The sequence below is a fragment of the Otolemur garnettii genome, unplaced genomic scaffold, assembly GCF_000181295.1.
Source record: "Otolemur garnettii isolate 467f Iridium unplaced genomic scaffold, OtoGar3 scaffold00179, whole genome shotgun sequence".
NCBI classification, from domain to species: Eukaryota; Metazoa; Chordata; class Mammalia; order Primates; family Galagidae; genus Otolemur; species Otolemur garnettii.
This window is the reverse complement of record NW_003852574.1, coordinates 2,860,249-2,880,974: the sequence shown is the minus strand read 5'-3', so window position 1 is coordinate 2,880,974 and position 20,726 is coordinate 2,860,249. Positions and strand designations below refer to the sequence as shown.

At 51.8% G+C, this 20,726-nt stretch overlaps 1 protein-coding gene across 2 annotated transcripts in view; it reads left to right on the top strand.

The window, feature by feature from the left end:
- Nucleotides 1-20,726, top strand: part of CACNA2D2 (calcium voltage-gated channel auxiliary subunit alpha2delta 2) — a 150,635-nt gene that overhangs the window by 17,013 nt on the left and 112,896 nt on the right. For both annotated transcript variants that reach the window (XM_003800621.3, XM_003800620.3), the window contains exon 2: nucleotides 10,086-10,167. In XM_003800621.3, the coding sequence (XP_003800669.1) occupies nucleotides 10,086-10,167 (82 nt within the window). The remainder of the gene's footprint in view (nucleotides 1-10,085; nucleotides 10,168-20,726) is intronic.

Here is a 20,726-nt window from a genome sequence, read left to right as displayed (position 1 = left end):
TGCAGAAGCCTCTATGGATCCCAAACCCAGGATCTTCAGGACAGCCTCAGTGTTTGTAATGATTGTTTACTTAATACAAGTTGTATTTTACAGTGCTGCCTTCTAAACTATGTTTATACTCTTGAGTAACTACTTTACCAGTTGCATGTTGGGGCTTAACATAGGATTTTGCTGAAAAAATAAAAAGCAGATTATCTTGCTGCCAGAACAGTTTGAAAACCACCAGTGTGGCTCAACTTTGTCAATCCACAGATGGGAAATCAAGGTGCAGATGGGAGTGGATGATCCTGCACAAAGCTCACAGACTCTGGTCCCAGGAACGAGAGCCTAAGTGCGCAGGAGAAAGTGCCATGGGGCAGGAAGTGGGTAGAGGTGCTATGCCTGTGTTTGGGGACACAGTGACAGAGATAAGGTGGAGGACAGCCTGGGGCTGGGTCACTCCTCCACACTTTCTTCTTGCCTCCTAGAAGAAGTGGCTGCCAGAGCAGCAGGCCCTTCTGGGAGAGGCATGAATTATGCACGGAAGCCACAGACCTGGGCAGGCCTATCATAAATGAGCCTTAATAATTCATGCGGAAAGAAGCCAAAGGAAGGGAGGGCCTCCTGGGCTAGCCTTGGGGCAGCCACCACACTTGCAACTCCTTTACGGGCTCCTGCTGCCCACCCCACCTCCCTGCTCCTGTGGCCAGCCACACACATAGGCTGGGAGGGTGGCTGGGAGGTCGCTGGACTCTGGACAGCATATTTGCTCAGCAAAAGGCCTGTTCTTCCAGGCTGGAGAGCAGGAGCTTTACTCTCAAGGGTCATAACCCAAGGCAAAAGCAAACAGTAAATGAGAGGCTGTCTCATGGAATACTAGCTTAAATAAAAACTCCAGGAGGGGACATAAAAATCATTTGCTGTTGGGGGGTGCATTTTAGAGTGGGGGGGTCAAGATGGACTTCACTGAGCAGGGGATATGTCTGCAGATACCTGAAGGAGGTGAAAGAGGACCTGTGTATTTCCAAGGTCAAACTATTCCAGGCAGAGGGAACAGCATGTGCAAGGGAATGTAGGGATATGTTTAAGTCACACTGAGGGGGCCAGTGTAGCCTGAAGAGAGAGGTCAGAGAGGCCACTGGGGCTAAGCCACTGGATGGATTGTGGCTTTTCCTCTAGTGCTGTGGAGTTATGTAGCACTATATTAACAGAGAAACACAATTTCCACAGGATACTCTAGCTGTGTGGGGAATGGATTGGGAGGGGGCACGGCAGAAGCCAGAGACCAGGGAACTGGCATTTGCACCAGTCCAGGATCAATGATGGCTGCCCATGCCAGGCTGGGGCCAAGGAGGATAATAGGCAATGGCAGATTTGGGCACACTGAAGGTAGAGCCAATGGCACTTGGGTGTGAGAGAAGGTGGGTTCTAGGTTACCCCGAAGCTTTTGGCTTGGACAGAAAGGGGCTACCTTCAGCTGAGGTGAGGAGGCAAGAGTGAGGAAAAGGGGAGAGCAGGACTCAGTATTAGACACATTAGTTTAAGAGGCCTTCTAGACATCCAAGTGGCCATGCCACGCCAGCAGCTAGCAGTTCAAGACTGGTATCCTAAGCTGAGGTACGTGCAGCCTGATTCCTGTTTATGAGCCCTGCAAACTTAGATTCATCACTCAATCACTCTATGTCTTAATATCCCACTCTGAGGATGGGGGATGCTGATCTGACTGCTGTGAAAATGAATGAAAGCAGTGCAATGAGATCCCTGACCTGTCACCACTGTGACCCCTGCTCACAGGTGCAGACCCAGGCAAGGAGGGCCCTTATCAGACCCCTTAGGATATGGATCCACCAATGGCCCCTAGAGGCCTTATACTACCCTCTTTGATTAGAGAGGGAAACTGAGACCTGCAAAAGCCAAGTTACAGAGCCAAGTGGCTCCCCCATCTCTGAGTAATACTGCTTCCTAGCCTACCTTTTTCCTTCTTCCCAGTTTTTCCTGTCCTGTCCCATCCCATCCGATGGTTACGAGTAAATATTGGGCTGGACCTAGCACGCTAATTGAAGCCAGTGACTGTTCACTATTAGGCTGAGAGGGAGGCACAGGCTTGCTGCCTCTCAGCTGAGTTACCAATTAGAAGGAAAAGCTCTTTCTCAGCAAAGAAAGGGAAGGGACAGCCCCATAGTTAATAACCTCATTAAGGAGCAATATTTGGGCAGGGTCCGAAGGCACCAAGTAGTTGAGACCAATGGATTTGGACTAATGCAAGCTTCAGTAACATAGGCCCCTCCTCCAACTTCCCAGGGTTTCTGAGGCTCCCTTGTGATAAACAGGCTGCCTTTACCCCTGTGCGCATGAGTTGGGTGGGTGAGTGCGGGAATAGTGCTCCTGGAAGAGTCACATTGCTCATTCTAAGTATCCCTTTAACTGAATCACTGACAGATTAAAGATGGACCAGTTCCCTTTGAGATCTATGCCTCAGTTTACCTGCTCATAAAATGGTGGGTGGCTAGCTGGGGTGCCTTAATCTACCATGAATCAGCTTAACAAGTATGCTTCCTTCTCATTCTATCCTCAGTTTCCCCTCCATGGTGTATGTAGAGCCCCCACATCTCAAGGCACTGTGATTTTGATGGCCTTCAGTAGGTTGCCTCAGGTTGCCTCTGGGGAATAAGTGACCTCTGCTAGACTCTTGCCCTCTGCTGACCCTGCCATCCTTAAGAGGCCCTGCCCTGGGCTTTGAGCCCTGAAGATGCCATGGCCTGAGAATCTTCTCTCCTGAGTGGACAAGCAAGAAGGAAGGTCTGTTCGCAGAACACTTTGCTCTACCCCAGGGTTTTCCAGGCACCAGCCAGGGAGATCTTTCCTGTGTCAGGTCTCAGGTAGTGTAGGGAGGGGTTGCAGCCCATCTGGAGGCCCCAGTCTAAGGAGAAGGCACAGCCATCCTACATTTAGGGAAGTACAGGTCTCAGGAGGGAGACTGGATTGGTGGGGAGCAGCCCTGCCATCTCTCATGGGGCAGTTGGTATTGCGATCATCCTCACGTGGGGCCGTGGTTTCTACTTGCCTCCTGTTTGGGTCCTGGGAAGTGGATGGGGTGGTGAAATTTACCTCCAGTTTCCAAAAGGAAAACTGAAGCCTAAGAGGACATGTCTGGTTCAAGGTCTTGGCAAGAGGGCTAAATCTGGACACTCAGTCTAGGTAAAGAGAGACATTGCCTGAGTGGTCAGAGAGGACTGGCCTGGGGTTCTGGCCCCAGAGATAGCACAATCCTGGAGGGCAGCCTTGAACTTTCTGCCGTTGCAGCAGGATAGGGGCTCAGGGAGGTGCCAGCCATATCCCAAGTCCTGCTTTGGCAGGGACCACAATTGCTTTCTGAACTTTGAGTGACCACTGGGGGAAGCAAACCATCTCTAGGCTGGGATGGGGGAATGGCCTCCTTGCTCACTGCCAGCTTATCTTCCCCTGGGGCAGGGCCAGCCTAACACAGTCACCCTGGCCTGGGCTCTCTTGGGCTGTCTTCGTGTCTATGTCTTGTTGTCACTCCTTCTCCAATACCTCCTCATGTCTGTCTGTCTTTTCTCTTCAGAAAACTGCAAAGGCACTAAGGTGGGAGGTGGCAGGTCAGTTGAAATATAACCAGAATAATTAATAGCACTTTATTTTACATTGTTGCCTCCCCCAGAGCTGAGAGAATAATTGGCTAGCCTGTCATGAGAGAAGCAAGAGACGTGGGGCTCCACCACTACTGAGCTTGGTTCCACATGCCCTTGGTGACAAGTGGCCTCTGCTGTGTCTGCTCCCTAACACCCAGGCCTGCCTCAGTCTAGTCCTATCCCTGGCATCCACCCCTCCTGCTTCCCTCTGCTGTTCCACCCTCAGTAACCACTGGCTCAACACCACCCCAGCAACCCCAATGGCTGACCTGCCAAGCTGAGTAGAGAGCTGCAGATTGTTTGTAGGCCCCTGGTACAAGAGTTTATCCAGACAGGCTGTCTGGTAGAGGCAGTAGAGCTTTGATGACAAAAAAGGCCTCCATGTGAGTGGCAAGAAGGCCTGAAGAGGCAGAGCTTGGGGGTTCCAAGTCCCTGGCTCCCTACCAGGCCTTGGCCTCTTCTAGGCTGGCCTCTCTGCTCTTGAATAAAGCCCCACCCCCTTCCCTTTTTGTCCCTCTGCTGGGTCCAGCCACCCACACCTACCCATGCCCTCTGAGGGTGAACCTGCAGTGTCACCTGTCTCTGGATTTTTGATTTGTTTAATTATAGATGAGTTTTCTGCATAATTTATTCCAAAAGCTGGATTATACTGTACAATTAAATCACATTCTGATCAACAACTTCACATATAAAATTAACAACTGGCAACAGTTTAATCTATGCTGCCTACATCTGCACACAAGGCCTGGCTCTTCCCCTTTTACCCCATACCCCTCCTATCCCCTCCTCTTCTTCTCCTCTTTTTCCTCTCCCTTCTCTGGGTGAACATTTACAGCTGGCCTCTGAGCTGGAGGCCCCCACCTGAGTGCTCTGCAGTGTGGCCCAGAGCCTCCCCAGCCTTCTTTTTTTTGGAGACAGCCTCAAGCTGTGCCCCTGGGTAGAGTGCCGTGGCATCACAGCTCACAGCAACCTCCAACTCCTGGGCTCAAGTGAGTTTCCTGCCTTAGCCTCCCAAGTAGCTGGGACCACGGGCGCCTGCCACAATGCCTGGCTATTTTTGGTTGCAGCCGTCATTGTTGTTTGGTGGGCCCAGGCTGGATTCAAACCCACCACCTTAGGTGTATGTGGCTGGTACTTTAGCCGCTTGAGCCACAGGCGCTGAGCCCTCCCCAGCCTTCTTATGGGAATCTCAGTGGTTCTGTCTGCTAAAGGATCCTCAGCTGCAGCTCCTCATCCTATACATCAGGTGTCCTCAAACTATGGCCCACCTAGGACATTTATCCGGCCCACCGGGTGTTTTTGCCACTGCTGCCTGTCCTGCTTAGCAGTTGACTCGTCCCGGGGCCTGCAGTCTGGCCCTCCAACCGTCTGAGGGACAGTGAACTGGTCCCCTGTTTAAAAAGTTTGAGGACCCCTGCCCATGGATGACTTTTCTCCCTTTCCTGATAGTGACACCCCATTCTTCCCCCCACTCCTCTCAGTTCTGAAACATGCCAAGGAGACCAAGGCCTACCATCCCACAACACATGATAGTGTCTTCTTTCCTATGGAGCTGCCTCAGCCTCCACCTGTCATGGACCCTCCCTGCCGGGTATAGGCGTTCATCCAAAGATTTCTTGAGCCCTCAAGTTCTTAGATCTTGGGCTCTTGGGGGACTCCCTAGTAATAATAATGCCCATCAAGGTTTCCATGTGGATTTATCTATTAAAACTATTTAGCCAGGCAGGGCCTCAGGCCTGTAATTCTAGCACTCTGGGAGGCCAAAGCTGGAGGATCACTTGAGCTCAAGAGTTTGAGACTACCCTGAGTAAGAGCAAAACCCTGTCTCTACTAAAAATAGAGAAATTAGCCAGGATGGTGGTGCACACCTGTAAGCTACTCAGGAGGCTGAAGCAGGAGGATCACTTGAGCCCAGGAGTTTGAGGTTGCAGTGAGCTATGATGATGCCACTGTACTGTAGCCTGGGGAACAGAGGGACTCTGTATCAACCCCACTCCAACCAAAAATACTATTCAGCCCATCTTTATTACCTCCATTTACAGATGGAAAAGCAGAGGTTTCAGGGTGCAGAACTCTTCTGGCAGAGGTAGCCTCTCCTCTGAGGCTCTCTTGAGGCTGCCTTGTACTGGAAGGATGAGGCTATGGAGCTGATGGAGGCAGGAGAACAGGTCTGGCTTCTCTCTAAGTATATTACCCTGCACCCATCCTTGCCAGGAGCCTGAGTTTTCTTGTCTGTGAAATGGAGCTACAGTGCCTTCACCACCCCATTCCCCAGGCTTAGGTACTTTGAGGATATGGCTCTCATGCCCATACCAGTAAGCCACTGCAGCCCCTGGCTGCATGCATTTATCTCCTCCCAGATACTCTCCCCTCACCATCTTGTTAATTTGGCACTTAGAAGCAACATCATCTCAATGAAAAGCATGGAAGATCACAAGGATGTGAGGAGCCAGCAGGTGGACCTCCCTGTTGGCTGTGTAGCCCGTGGGCAACACCGTCTAACCAGAGAAGCATTAGCTGAGCTGGGCACTGGTGTCCAAGTTGATGAGTGCTTTGGAAGGATTCAATCAGTTTGCCTTTGCCCTGGTGAGTGAGGCCATGCGTCCTGATGCATTCCTCATCCTTCTGAAGCCCCCATGCCCTTCTGGTGGATTGAGTATGACTGCCTGGCTCATCAACCAAGTATGACTCATCACTTGGCTTGATGGTTAGCTGCTCCAGCCTCAAGGTAGGAAAGCTGCAGGTACATAGTCAATTCCTGGCCTCCTCAGTGTCTGTGTGTTGCCCCTTAGAGCCAGAACTGGGACACTGGCCAAACCCTAGAACCCACACAGCTCTGTGATGATGGACTGAATTGTCCATTGTGTTTTTTAACCCTAGGACATACATTTTGCCTTCCTAATTGGGTTTGATTTAGGTGAATAATCAGAATAACTTGTTTTTCCTTGAAAGGGAAAACTCGAGAGGCAGTGAGCTGGGGCCTGGGGTCTGCCCAGCAGAAGGTCCAGGATGCCAGACTAAGAACTAGAGCCACCCTAGACCCTGGGAGGGCAGTGTGTGTGTCCTCATATGTCATGGCAGGCCAGTCCCTGCAGGTGTAGACTCTTATCCCTAGCAGAGTCTAGAGCTGCTCAGCCTGGGGTGGAAGTGGGGAGATGGTGTGTGTGTATGAGAGAGAGAGAATGTATGTGTGTTTTGGGGAAGAATTGGGCTTTATCCTGAGATTTGGCTCTTCTAAAAATTATTTTAGTGTTGATTTTTAGATGAAATGATGGTGATTATAATAATAATGTGTTGTCTGAACAAAATAAAACATGGCATTCATGTCTGTTCTCCCAATTAATTTTCTTTTACTTGTCTGTGAAATCCTAGAAACAAAGACCTATAGACATACTAGAAAAGAGTCAACAGCCTGGGGTAGAATCAGTGGTGTACTAGTAAATGTTTACAACTTGCTCTCCAGGGGGAAATAAATGTAGTTCCTAGCATTTGCCAATTTCTGTGGTGTAAATATTCCTATTATGACCTATTTCAATCTCCCAAGTTGATATCACTGAATGCAGAGGTGAGACAAGGTGCACATGATTGGTTTTTGTGAGTCAGCTCTTACAACTCCAACACACTTCTGGGTCAAATCCATGAAATCATTACTTCATGGATAGATGACTTGGTCAGGTCACTTAAATGTTCTATGCCTCAGTTTCCTCAGTTAGGGATGATAATGTTTACTTCTTTGAGAAGACTGAAGTAAAAAAACACGTAACACGCTGGCATTGCACCTTGTACATAGTGGGTGCCCTTGTACATTTTACTCCCAGGAAGGATTATGATTGGCATTTTGTCCCCTAGACCAGCGAGCGCTGAGGTCAGAGTTGGTGCCAGCTAAAGGTTCCCTTTGGAGATCACATCCTGACTCTGCCCATTTGTTTGTCACCTGCCTGGCTAGACACAGTACTATGTGGCAACCCATCCCAATATCAGCCTTCAGGCTCCATCTGAGGAGCACAGAAAGGCCACCTGCTCCATTGTCCACTCTCAGCCAGGCCCAAGAGATCAGCACCTGGTAGAAAGTAGCCAGGGGCTGAGCAGACTCTCAAGTCTCTGCTGCACTCTGCCCTTCCTAGGCTGAAGGCTGGGGCCTGATTGCCCTTCTTAGCTGAGCCTGCAGCTTGCCCTCCACTCGAACTCAGGGTTAGATTTTCCCCTGTGGTGGTGAGCGGAGGAGGGAATCAGGCTGTGGCTCAGCCAGCAACAAGCCGAAGCTAATACCTCTTTCTTTTGATGTTGATTTTTTTTTTCCCATCACGGTCCTGACATTCAGCTTGGCAAATTGCAATTAGTGATCTGCCCGCCTCCTCCTCTGAGTTCCCATGCCAACCGACCGGGGCACATACAATGGCGTGAGCCCAGCTCCCCAACCCCAGGCCTGAGAAGGGGTAGAGAGTTGGGGGCTGGGTAAAGGCTTAGGCTCTTCTGACCCAGGGAACCAGGAGACCTGTCTCTGAGTGGCACTAGGGAGGTGGCAGGCCCAGGGAGGAGTGTTGGGGCTAGTTGCAATCTATACCTACTGGGGTACCTCCAGAGCCTTGGGACTGGCCTCACCTTACCCATCCTGTGCCCTGTGGACTATGCTTAACCCATAGCTTATTTATCAATAAATCTTTGTGGTAATTCTGTAGTCCTGCTTGGAAGGGCCTCATCTGCAGAATGGAAGTGTGTTAAGTGGGAAGGCGAAATTGAGATAAATTTTCAGATGCATGAGAGCAGGAGCCTTGGTCACAGCAAAGAGCACATTGGACTGTGTGGACAATCTTTCTCTGGCTGTTCTCTATCAAGGGCTGGTGTGGTTTTGCTCACCTGATGTGGCTCCGCTTAAAAAGGGGTCACAGGGCTCGGCGCCTGTGGCTCAAGTGGCTAAGGCACCAGCCATGTACAACCAAGGTGGCGGGTTCTAATCCAGCCCAGGCCCGCCAAACAACAATGACGGCTGCAACCAAAAAATAGCTGGGCGTTGTTGCGGGCGCCTGTCGTCCCAGCTATTTGGGAGGCGGAGGCAGGAGACTCGCTTGAGCCCAGGAGTTGGAGGTTGCTGTGAGCTGAGATGCCATGGCACTCTACCCAGGGGGACAGCTTGAGGCTCCTGTCTCAAAAAAAAAAAGGGGGGGGTCACAGGTTTGAACCCAGATGAGCCCTCTCCCCATATACCTTCCCTTTTCCTGATTGTGGGGCTGAGAATATAGGGCCATGTGACCAACTGCCCATCCTGTCCACTCACTAAGATCCCTGTACAGTACCCTTGACTCACCTATTCTCATGTGTATTTATGACAAGAGTGTTCCCTTCCCTCCTCTTCCTTAGTTGCCACCTGGCTTTGGGGACAGGAGGCTCCAAGATCTAGCTGAGGCCTCCACTGGCTTCCTCCTGCCCCCTTCCTCCCTGATGCCCAGAAGTCCCCATGTTTAGAGCAGCAAGAGGTGGCCCCAGGCCAGGTTTAGTGGCTCATGCCTATAATCCTAGTACTCTGGGAGGCCGAGGTAGGTGGATTGCCTGAGCTCATGGGTTTGAGACCAGCCTTAGCCAGAGTGAGACCCCCATCTCTAAATATAGCCAGGCATTATGGTAGGTGCCTATAGTCCCAGCTACTCGGGAGGCTGAGGCAAGAGAATCATCCAGAAGTTTGAGGTTGCTGTGAGCTGTGATGCCACAGCACTCTACTGAGGGCAACAAAGTGAGACTGTCTCAAAAAAGAAAAAAAGAGGTGGCTCCCAAATTATCCCTCTTTCCAAAGGGGGAAGTAGAGACACAGATAGCTTAAGACTTTCCTAGGGTGGCATCAGTGTGAGAAGACCTCCTTGGGCTGTGGCTCAAAGGGATTGTGGGGCTTGCCAAGCCCCCAAGAAGGGGTGGGATAGTCAATAGTACACAGGAATGGATGCTTTTTTATGGGACACCTGGCAGTGATACTCAGATGAACACACACATCTGTTTAACTAGGGAAAGGTATGGGCCACCTGAGCTGGACCTCTCCATATCCTCTGCTTAGATGAGGCCCAGAAGGGCAGGAACCTGACCCCTCCCCCACTGGCTCCCTTACATATACTCCCTCCTCCCTGGTGCCCAGAAGTCCCCACCTTCAGAAGAGCTACATCAAGGGCTAACTCTTCACGGTGAAAAATAGTCTCCCTACAGGCTTTTTTGAGCTGTTGAACTTCCTTGATGCATTTACAATACACTCTTTTCTCCTCCCTGGCTGGCCAACAGAGCTGGGGTTACCGGGTCTGGACTTCAAAGGAGACTCATAGGCATGTTCTGGTTCCTTGCCTCTGTTTCTCCTCTAGTGAAAATTGGGATATAAATGGGTGGCTGCCCTTGGTCTTCTCTGGGCTTTTGGGGCTGGACTGTGCCAGCTCCAGGTGGGCCCTCCTGATAGCTCTCTCCTCTCTCTGCACACAGAATGCAGCACTGGGCCCGACGCCTGGAGCAAGAGGTCGACGGTGTAATGCGGATTTTTGGAGGTGTGCAGCAACTCCGTGAGGTGAGCTGGGCCACTTGCTTTTTCCCTCAGGGACCCTCTTCTGAGAAAATGGGGAAGACCTTCAGAAATAAGGAGTGAAGATGATTTGGCATGGTTGAGGTCCAGCATGGTGGAATACTGCTGGGCCCATGGGGACAGGAGGGAGAAATGACTAGAAAAGTAGTGGCCCCCTGGATCTTAACCTGAGGTGATTGTTGCAGTGATGACTAGACTCTGGTGACAACCCTCGTCACTGAAAGGGTATTGGGGCTTTCAGGTTTCTAGAAAGGTGAGGTCTGTGTTTGAGGCAATGCCTGGAGTGGGAGAACAGGCCCTTGAGGAGCCAGTTGATCCAGGGTGCACAGAAGCCAAAGGGACAGTCCACAAAAGGGATAGGATGACCAGTTTCAGCAAACCCAAAAGTGGTGTGTGAGGTGCTGTAGCACAAGATGAGATGAGTGGAAATCCTGTGCCTGGCAGGATGAGGGATCAAGGTACGGGAGGGGTGATTGATTAGGCGCCAGCCACCACATTCATCCTGGGAGATTATGTTAATGTTTGAAATAGTGATGGGAAGAGCAGGCCATCCGTCACCCCCAGAAGGCTGCAAAATGTGTTGCTGTCAGGCCGTGGGCTCCTGAGCCATTGCTCTTTATGTAGAGATGCAGAGCCTTGGAGAGCTATGCTCTTAGAGCAGTGGAGGTAAGACTCCTAGGAAATGGGTCTTTGAGGATCTTGTTGCTGGGGACTTGGGCTGGGAGGTACTGGCCAGAACTGAGCAGAGGATAATGGGGACCTCCTGCTGATAGTTGACCTGAGAACAGTACAGTAAATCAACTTGCTGTTGGTGGTTCAGTTGGAGTCCAGGTCTAGCGTTTGGTGACTCTATAAGCACTATATTTCTGTCATCCCTGCTGATCAGGGCCAGTATGTAACCTCAGTGAGACAGAGACTGTGAGGTTGTCCACAGTCCTTTCCTCATGCTTGGCTTAGCTGGTACCAAGGAAATGGGGTAGCCATGAGTGTGCTGGATGTTAGCCACTATGGATGTAGGACCTCTGGCATAGGATGGGGCTAATTGTGGAAAATTAGGTGGTAAAATGATGGGTGGGGGATCCAGGTTCAGAGGTCTGAACCTCCAGCTTGCTGGATGTCCTCCCTGCAGTGGCCTAGCACTTCTGAGCTTCCCTCTCCTGGATGCTGGGCTTGAATTACAGTAGCCCCATCATGCTCTCTTCCTGTGAACTCTCAATGACTCAGCCACACTTGGAGGCCAGCATAGCTTTCCAGAGAAAGCACTGTAGGAAAAGCTGTTCGGAACAGGAGTCAAATTGGTCTCAGGAATGGCACTAGCACTAAGTGGCAACTGCCAAATACAGCTGTGTAGGTAAATGAAGGAATGATAGTTCCCTGGAATGTACATCCTGCACTTTTCCAAATTTCATGTTGGGACCCATGTGTATACCACATAAGGAGTTAACCATGCTTCTCCAGTCAGCAGTCCTCCATGCTTTGAATCCTTAGCTTGGGGACATAGTTTATTTTCTACTCATGGGCAACTCAGACCCTGAAACATTTCTCATTGACCCTGTTTGTCAATGAGAAAATAATGTACACACATCATGCCTGAGACTCAGATCTGTCTAGACCATTGAATTTACTAGATAATGAGGACCAGACATGGAATCCCAGCTTAGCCTACCCACCATGTGTCCCTTGGTAAATCCTAGACCCTCTCTGATCCTCATTCTTGACCATGGCATGGCATGGAAGTCTCACTGGAGTATGAGGTGGTGAGAATAGCAATGGACAGGCTGATGTAGATATGCTTCCTTTTTCAGAAATCAAATTTGAGTTTCTCTCATTGATCATTTTCACTCTTAAGTTGTGTTCCCTTTCTTTCTGATGGGACTTGACTAATTCCAGACACTTTCATACTTGAGCATGCCCTCCCAACCCCCACCCACCCCAGCAGTCACCAATGTAGTCATGTAGCTGGCTTGTGGCAGAGTTGGGAGCTTGGACCCTGGCTCCTTACTCCTGTACCAGCACCCTGCTCCTCCTCTGGCTATGCTTCCCCTCAGGTGGGGCAGACAGGATGAGCCTGGGGCAGTGGGGAGTTGGGCTGGAACAGGGCTGTGCTTGGTGTGGCAGGCAGGCAGAGAAGTGCTGACCTGGCGTCCGGCTCCTCCTGGCAGTCCCTCTGCCTGCTGATGGCTGCCAGCTCTCCAGTGGCTCTCTGTCCTGCTCCAGTTTTTTCTCACCTGCTTCCTCAGCCTCTTACTTCCTGCTGACAGCTCTGAGGCTGCTTCTTGGCACTGGGTACTCTGGTAAGGTATGGGGATGGGCAACCAGATATAGAGTTCTGGAGGAAGAGAGCAACCCTGTGGGAGTAGGAGGGAATGAACTCTGACCCTGACTGAGCCATTGCTCTCCTTCAGATGCATATGAGAGGGCCCGTGTGCCCACCTGTGCCTGGCTCTGACAGGTCAGTAGGATGCTTGGAGTAGAGCCCTGACTCAGCTGTGGATGCTGCCATGTACCCTGGTACCAGTTCTGCCAAACAGACAGACTCCCCACACCTGGGAGCTGCCCCTCTTCCGGTCTCCTTGAGCTGATTCTGAGCTGCCCCCAAACACTTGCAGTTGGGCCCCCTTGGCTTTCTTCATCCTCCCAACACCCTCTTCCCATGGCTGTACTCCCTGCCTGCCCCATCCTAGAGGCTGCTCCACCCCCAGTAACTTGGAGCCACGAGGGCTGGCAGCTGCAAGAGTGTAGAAACTGCAGACAGTAGCATTTGGGAACGTTTTCCTTGCCTTGGCACTTTCCTCTTCCCGACCTTACCACAACCCCATGACAGCACGACTGGGTGCAAACTGCAGGCCATTTGTAGATTGGAAACCAGGATATAGGGGCTGTCTGTGAAGACCACTCATCATATTTTCTCATCTAACTCCAGGCTCAATGGTTAGCTGGAGTTCTTGCTGTGACCTGATGCTCCCATACCATCCTATCCCCATCCTTAGCCAGATACCCTGAGGCACACCTTCCTGGGTTCCCTGGTCCCCTCTCCCCCCTCCACCTATAGCCCACTCTTGCCCTAAATGGCCACAGAAATGTGGACCCTGCTGCTGTCTACCTTCTCCAGAGCCCATGGGGGCTGAGCAAAGTCTCCCAACCCTCTTCTCCACCCTCCTGCATCAGCACCATATTGTCCCCATCCTGGAGGGAGAGCAGAGAGCATATGCTTGGGCTCTGAGCTCATTTACATAATGAGGTTGATCAGGATGAATAATTCATCAGGTGCTGGGGGTACACAGGGCTGGAGGCTGGGATGATGTGGAAATGGGCAGGTCTCCCCTCTCTAAAGACCAGGTCATGCTGATGGGTACAGCCAGAGACCTACCCCATACTGGCTAAGTGTCTAGGGTACAAGGGGAACAACTCTGGGAACCCTGTGGGAAGGCAAAGGAGGAGAGATTATAGTTAAGACATGTGGAAGAGCTAGTTGGTTCTTCAGGTTTACAAGCCCTGAAATGAGTTTTTGACCTAGGTAAGACACCTTCCTTGGAGGAACTCTATAGAAGGAAAAGAGAAGACCCTCTGCCTGGCATGCCCCATGGCAGTAAGGGGAGGCTACCTGATCAGAGCTGGGTCAGGAGCAGGAATTTAGGACATCCATGTCTGTGAGCCACAGGCTACTCTGGGAAGGCTCAAGCCAAGCCTGGACCCATGGTAGCTTTTCCTAGTCCTCATCAGCTCCTGTAACTCACCTGCTGGTCAGGGCAGAAATGTCAGAGAGCTCAACCCCCACCCTCAGCTGCCTCAGCCCCCATAATGACCTTAGCCCAGCTACATGCTGCTAGTTATTCTTGTGGTTCTGTCATACAAATGGGGAAACCAAGGCCTTGGATGACTGTGTCCACTAGCCGTCCCTTCTTTGAGTCCTGGCAAGCCAGCCCTATGTGGTGCGGGGGAGGAGTCATAGCACAGGAACCACCCTGGAGTAGTCCCCCCGAAGCTGCCTCCTCAGAAAGCAGGACCCTGAGACTTGGAGATCCAAGCCCTGAGTCTTTTGCTCTCCTCTCCACTGTTGTGCTGCTCTGGACAGTCATGGTGATTTAGGCCACTGGTGTCCATGTGCCCTCCACTTCTTATAGGCAGGTAGGAGTAGCATTTCTGCACAGTTCTACCCCATCTTGTCTGCCCCTGGCCATCCCTGCACCCTCTCTGCTCAGTGCTCCCTGGGAATATGGAATTCATATTTGCAGAGTGACACATCTGGAGCCAGCTCCCAGCATGGACCAAAGTCTGGCTTGCCCAGGGCCCCTTGCCTGCAGAGCTCAGGGTGGTGGGATAGGGTCTCTCTGCAAGTTTTTGAGACAGATCTTTCTCTGAACCCCTCCATCTGACCCTCCTCCCCAGCTGGCACCACGAATCCTGAAACCACGCTGACTGTAGGGGTGCTGGCTGAGACTATGGTCTGTTCCCATTATGGGAGGTGCTCTCTGAGCATCTCAGATGGGGTTAGCAGTGTCCAAGAATGCCGAGGAACCTGAGGATCTTAGAGGCACAGGGGCAGAAGAGGATGGAAGTTGGGATGGGGGAGGTGCCAGGAGACAGAAGCAGCCCCTAGAGGGCCAGGAAAGAGAAGCATAAGAGGTTGTAACCCCATCACCCCACAGTTGGTTTTTCCATAGGACCACTGTGATTCATGTGTGCCCCCAAGAGGTAGGCATGCAGCTTTTTGGTCAGGTGGTCCCCCACTGGCATGAGCTGTCACTAGAGAGTCAGGTGAGGAGTGGCAAGGGAGCTTACCCAGGCCCATCACAGTCCTCTCCAGGCATCCTGCAGCCTCAGAAACATCATCCCTAGGGCTTTGCACTTGCTCCTTGTGCAGCCCCCACCCCTCCATCCAACATCCTCCCATCAAGGAGGATGAGTCCTTGCTCATGAGGCCTTGCTAAGGCCCAGTGGCACTCTCCTCTCTCCTGGTATAGATGATTGGGATGTGGGCCACATCAGGGTGGGGGGCAGTGGGGAGGCGCGGGTGTGAAATACGCCACAGGGTAGGAATTGCTGTCGCTTGCCTCTCTAAAAACCCACATATATTATTCTTTAATGGAAAGTTAATTGTCTTATTATTCTCACCATATGGTCCTCTTGCCTGGCACCCAGCGGAGATGCATGGGGCTATGTGTGTGTGTGTGGGTTGCTCCTGGGAGGGCGTCTGAAACGTGGTGAGGCCGCTGCTCAAGCATAATTGGGTACAGAGAGGCGGATGCATAGGAGCCTGACCGAAGCCCTGCCCGGAACCCCTCTGAGTTCCCTGGCCCAGCCTGCTCCCCACCTCTTTTCTTTCCAGGTCCTGACCTGGGGGTGGCCTCTCCTGGCACCCCCTCCTACTGTAAGGTCTGGAGTGCTCTCCCTGAGCACCATAGCATTGGGAGGTACGGTTACTGCCCTTCTGCTTCTCCTCCCTCCCCCACTTCATTGTCACTGGCAGAAGAAAATTCCATTTTTGATAAGCTTTTCAAAAGCTGTTTCATCTGTGGCAGGAGCTCCTGCCTGAGGCCCCTGACTGGCTTAGGTCTTCCACATCCTTCCATGCACCTCCACCAGGGAGGGGTACACAGAGGTCAGTGTGAGAGGGGATGCTCTGAGATGCTTGCCCCAGGGCCCTTGGCTCATGTTGGCCACCCCTTCTGTGGGCACTAGCTACCTGGAAGCTCCTCCACCCCACCTGCTCCTCTGGGGGTGCTGAGGCTGGACTGGGTACTGGTACCCTCTTCATTCCCCTATGCCCTCCCGGGCTTCCCTTCTTCCTGCTCCCAAGGATGAGGAACCTGGGCATTAGTGGGCCCCTTGCTCCTGGAGTCTTTTTCTTTCTTGTTTTTTTTTGAGACAGAGCCTCAAGCTGTCGCCCTGGGTAGAGTGCTGTAGCATTACAGCTCACAGCAACCTCCAACTCCTGGGCAATTCTCCTGCCTCCACCTCCCAAGTAGCTTGGACTACAGGCGCCCACCACAATGCTTGGCTATTTTTTGGTTGCAGCTGTCATTGTTGTTTGGCAGGCCCTGGTCTGGATTCGAACCCGCCAGCTGAGGTGTATGTGGCTAGCGCCTTAGCCACTTGAGCTACAGGTGCCCAGCCTGCTCCTGAAGTCTTAAAAGGGGAAGGCTGGGGACAGGAGCCCTGCTAGGAGGCTTTTGGGATTCTGAAGTCTCAGCAGAGAATTATTGCCCAGGTTTCTGTGGGTGTAGAGGTAATAAACCTGTGTGAAGGGTGTCTCTGGGTGGGATCAGCTGGTGGTGCAGGCATGGGGAGTGGGCCTCCAGCTTGTTCCAAAAGGTCACTGTGGGGCACAACCAAAGTCAGTTCCCAGGGGATGGGGAATAGTTTGGAGGGTGAAAGAAACATTTAGTGTACACTGTGCCTTCTGAAGGTAGGACCTGCCTGTGGTCCCACAGGGGAGGCAGAGCTGGATTTGAACCTAGGTCCTGTGCCAGGAGCAGTAGCTGGATGGGGGGTGGTGGTGAGAGTGGAATGGGCAGGAAGGACAGACACTGTGTAGCACAGTGGTCCTGCCTCTCTGAGCCTTGGTTCCCCCACCTGTGAAATGGGATCTGAGTAGTCCTGTCCTCACAGGAGACATAAGGATCTTGGGGGAACAGGAACAAAGAAGGGCTACAATAGAGCCCCACAAATGTGAGGCTGCCTTTGTGTATCCCCCCACTACTAATTGCCTGCCCTTCCAGGAGTTAGTCACAGTGTTGAAGTTTACATCCCCAAGGTGTCCTTTCTGATCAACTTGGCCCAGGAGTTTGGAATTAGTTCCCTCTTCCATGGTTACGCTGACACCTTTTAGGGATATCTTACTTAGAGAGGCACAAAGGCCGGCCAGCAAGCTAGAAAAAAGCTTAGAGAAATAGGGCCTATGAATTCGGGAAGGGCAGGTGGGTTCTTTGGCCAGAAATCCAGGAAGCCAATGCAGAGGCACTCCTGGGGTGGAGATGGGTGGAGGGGAAGAAAAGGGCCTATAGGCCCCAGGAGGTCATGAGTTGTTTTCTCCAATCAGTTAATAAGTCAGCTGCTTGTCTCTCAGGCCCATGGGCTTAGAGGTGGGGGGGTGGTGGTGGAATAAGACCAATGCAAAGCCACTGAGCTCTGGGCTGTTCTTAGGTATTACTGCCAAGAATGGGAGTGTAGTGGATCAGAAATGAAATGGCTTGAGGCCAGGGCTGAGGATTAGCGGTTCTTGAGAGGAGCAGATCCAGGGATCTCTGGAAAGTTTTCTGACCGGAGAGTCCTTCAATTTAAGAAAGAGACCATCTTAGTGGCTGTGAGCAGAACCTTACTAGGCAGACAGCCTGGGAGAATTTGGTCAGGAACTCTTGGCTTCACTGCACAGCCCTTCCCTGAAGTGAAGGCCATGTAGTCCTTCCATCTTGAGAATCTGGGAGGTTTGTCTGTCAAACATTCCTAAAGCAAGATAACACACCCCCCACATACACACATACATGCAGAGTATTCTGATGAATATTCGGCTCCCCTTGAGGATCTCCAGGGAGGCTGGCCTTGCAGCAGGACAGCCCTGATGAAAGTCCAGGTCTTGCAGCTTATTTAGGAGTGGCCAGAGGCTCTTCCCCTCCCCTGGCCTCTGTGTCCATCTCTGAAGAGTGATGGGGCTGCCATGTCTGGAGCTGGGAGCTAGTCTGGATGGTCAAGGATGGGAGGTGGGGGTTAGGAATGGAGGGCTGAATGGGTTTCCATGCTACGCCTCTGGGGACGGTTGACCTGATCTGCATTCCTCCCCCCTCTTCACTCCTGACCGTTGCTGGATCGGTAGCGGCCACAGGGACACTTGCCTCAGATTCATGGAGCCTCAAGCACTTGGCAGAGGCAGAGAAGTAATTGGTTTTGACAAACCACAGCCGGCCCTGCGGGCAGCATGAGCAGCATTTACCACAACCAGGCAGGAAATGGAGGCTCAGTGTGGCCTCCCTCCACCTTCTCTGAGGATGGCTATCCTCTCCTTGTGAGCAGAGATGTCAGATTTGAAGAAAATTACAGAGCCACAAACCTTATCTCTTTCCTGTATCTCTTTCCCAGCCCTGGGACCTGGTGGTTATGAAAGGGGCCTGGTCTACTCTATATAGGGGAGAAACTGAGGCAGGGGATGGATCCTGGCCAGATGCCTCAGGGTCATTCCTTGGGTTCTCATGAGTCAGGAACCAAGTGACTGACCCTTAGTGGTTGAGTGCCTGGCATCAGGAAGAGAGGATGTACAGTGTGGGTGGAGAAGCAGGCAGTGCACATTCCCCAGTGTACAGCTGCGCATGCCTGTCTGCAGTGTCATATATATCTATAGATACCCATGGGGCTGGTGTGGAGTAGGTACTCAGCTAGTAACTGTTCAGAGGATGGGGAAGCAAAGGGACAGGCATCTAAGCTCTGAGGAGGGAAAGATGAGAACTGTCCCACACAGCCTCAGAAGCTATCAGCCCTACATGGGGAAACAGACCAGTGAAGCAGGCTTGAGCTCTGGTGCCAGATGCCCTAGGAGAGGTAGACTTGCATGAGGGTCTGCCAGGACTAGGCCTCACATAGATGATCCCCTAATTACTGTGTGAGAGTATGAAGACCTCAAGGATTATGGATTTGAGCTGGCTACTCAAACATCAGGCTGGGGCTAGAGAGGCTGGGCCATTCCTGGAATGACTTGAAGGCTTGGCCAAGTATATGGCTTTAGGCAGGGGAAGCAAAGAGGCTTCCTTAGGCCTTCAGGCTTCTCAACTGGCTATGTGCCTTCTCCCTGCCACTCTCACTAGACTTTTCAGTTTCTTTCTCTCAGTCCATGTGCTACTCTTCTCACTCCTCCCACGTCTTCCAGCCTTCTCCCCAGCTTTAAACCCAGCCCACAGCTCCCCTCCTCCAGGAGGCCCTCCAGATCAATGCCAAGGCTAGTAGTCTCTGATGTACCCTACTGCCTTTAGCTTTTGCATCCTTTGGGTACACATAAAAGATTGGGTGGCCAGGAATCTCTGACAGGCCCAATCAGTGTCCTAATCATCTGGGGTCTGGAGACCATGGCCAAGAGGGCCGGGTCATACCCAAGCCTTCCAGGCAGGAGTCTGAACACAGACAATCAGACCTAGAAGGCAACTGGCATTGGTAATTCTTAGTCCCGTGACACACTGGGAGTCATAGGTTTGTGTGAGGTAGAACATGGACTAATTATTATGTAGAGCAGAGGTCCTCAAACATTTTAAACAGGGGGCCAGTTCACTGTCCCTCAGACGGTTGGAGGGCCAGACTGCAGGCCCCGGGACAAGTCGGCTGCTAAGCAGGACAGGTGGCGGCAGCAAAAATACCCAGAGGGCTGCATGTGGCCTGCAGGCCATAGTTTAAGGATACCTGGTGTAGAGAGATGCATAATGCTGCATGGGGGATGTGGGCACAAATGTGTGTGTATGCAGAAAAGAGCATGTGATCCTGTGTGTGGGTGCTGCATGCCAGTGGGGTTGTGAGCAGGTGAGCATTTGTGTGTGCACAGAAGAGAGTGGTGGCTCTTGCGTGTGTGCCACATGCGAGGATGTGACCAGGCGAATGTGTGCACATGTGTGTACGTGGATGAGTGTGAAGTTCTACATGCTGCCTGTGGAGGTGTGAATAGGATAGGGTGGGACCTTGATCTCAAGGGGGGCAGATGCTGAGAGATCTGTCACCTGAGCAGGTGAGAACTACTTAGCTGATTAATTAGTGAAGCTGAAAAGTCTGGGGTGTGGGTGAGATGCTCACACTCTCTCTCTATCTCTTTCACACACACATACACAGTCTGTCTGACACTGTGCTCAGTGGCTCTGCTGAGGGGCAGGATCGCAGTAGGTTGTGTGTCTGTGCCCTGGATAGGGGCTGTACCAAGTGACCCTACTGTGGAAATCCCAAGACTTGTGCAGGGCCATTCTCATTGTCCCTAATTCAATGATCACAGAGGCTAGGGGGTGAGACCACCCAGGACCTTGTCCTCATTTCACAGATGGGAGAGCTGTGGCTGATAAGGGGGTACTGAGCAGAAGCCTCATTTCCAGGTCCTGCATCAGGTTCTTCTCCAGTGGGCTCTGGCAGCCCTTCCTGACCTGGGCTTGGTTCCACTGAGTTGCCTTCAGAAGGTAGAGGAACAGTTTGGGTGCCTTCAGACTTAGGCAGCTTTCTGCAGGACAGGACAAGCCACTGCCACCTACAACTCCAGATGATTGTCACTACCCAGTTTCCTCCATGGCCCTGCATGCAGGCCCAGAGAGGCCCAACCCCCAGAAGCCTTCTTTTTTTTTTTTCTTTTTGAGACAGAGTCTCACTACATCACCCTAGTAGAGTGCCATGGCATCACAGCTCACAGCAACTTCAAACTCTTGGGCTCAAGTGAGTCTCTTGCGTAAACCTCCTGAGTAGCTGGGACTACAGGCACCTGCCACAACACCCAGCTATTTTTTTGTTGTAGTTGCCATTGTTGTTTGGCAGGCCCAGGCTGAGTTTGAACCTGTCAGCTCCAATGCATATGGTTGGTGACCTATCTGCTG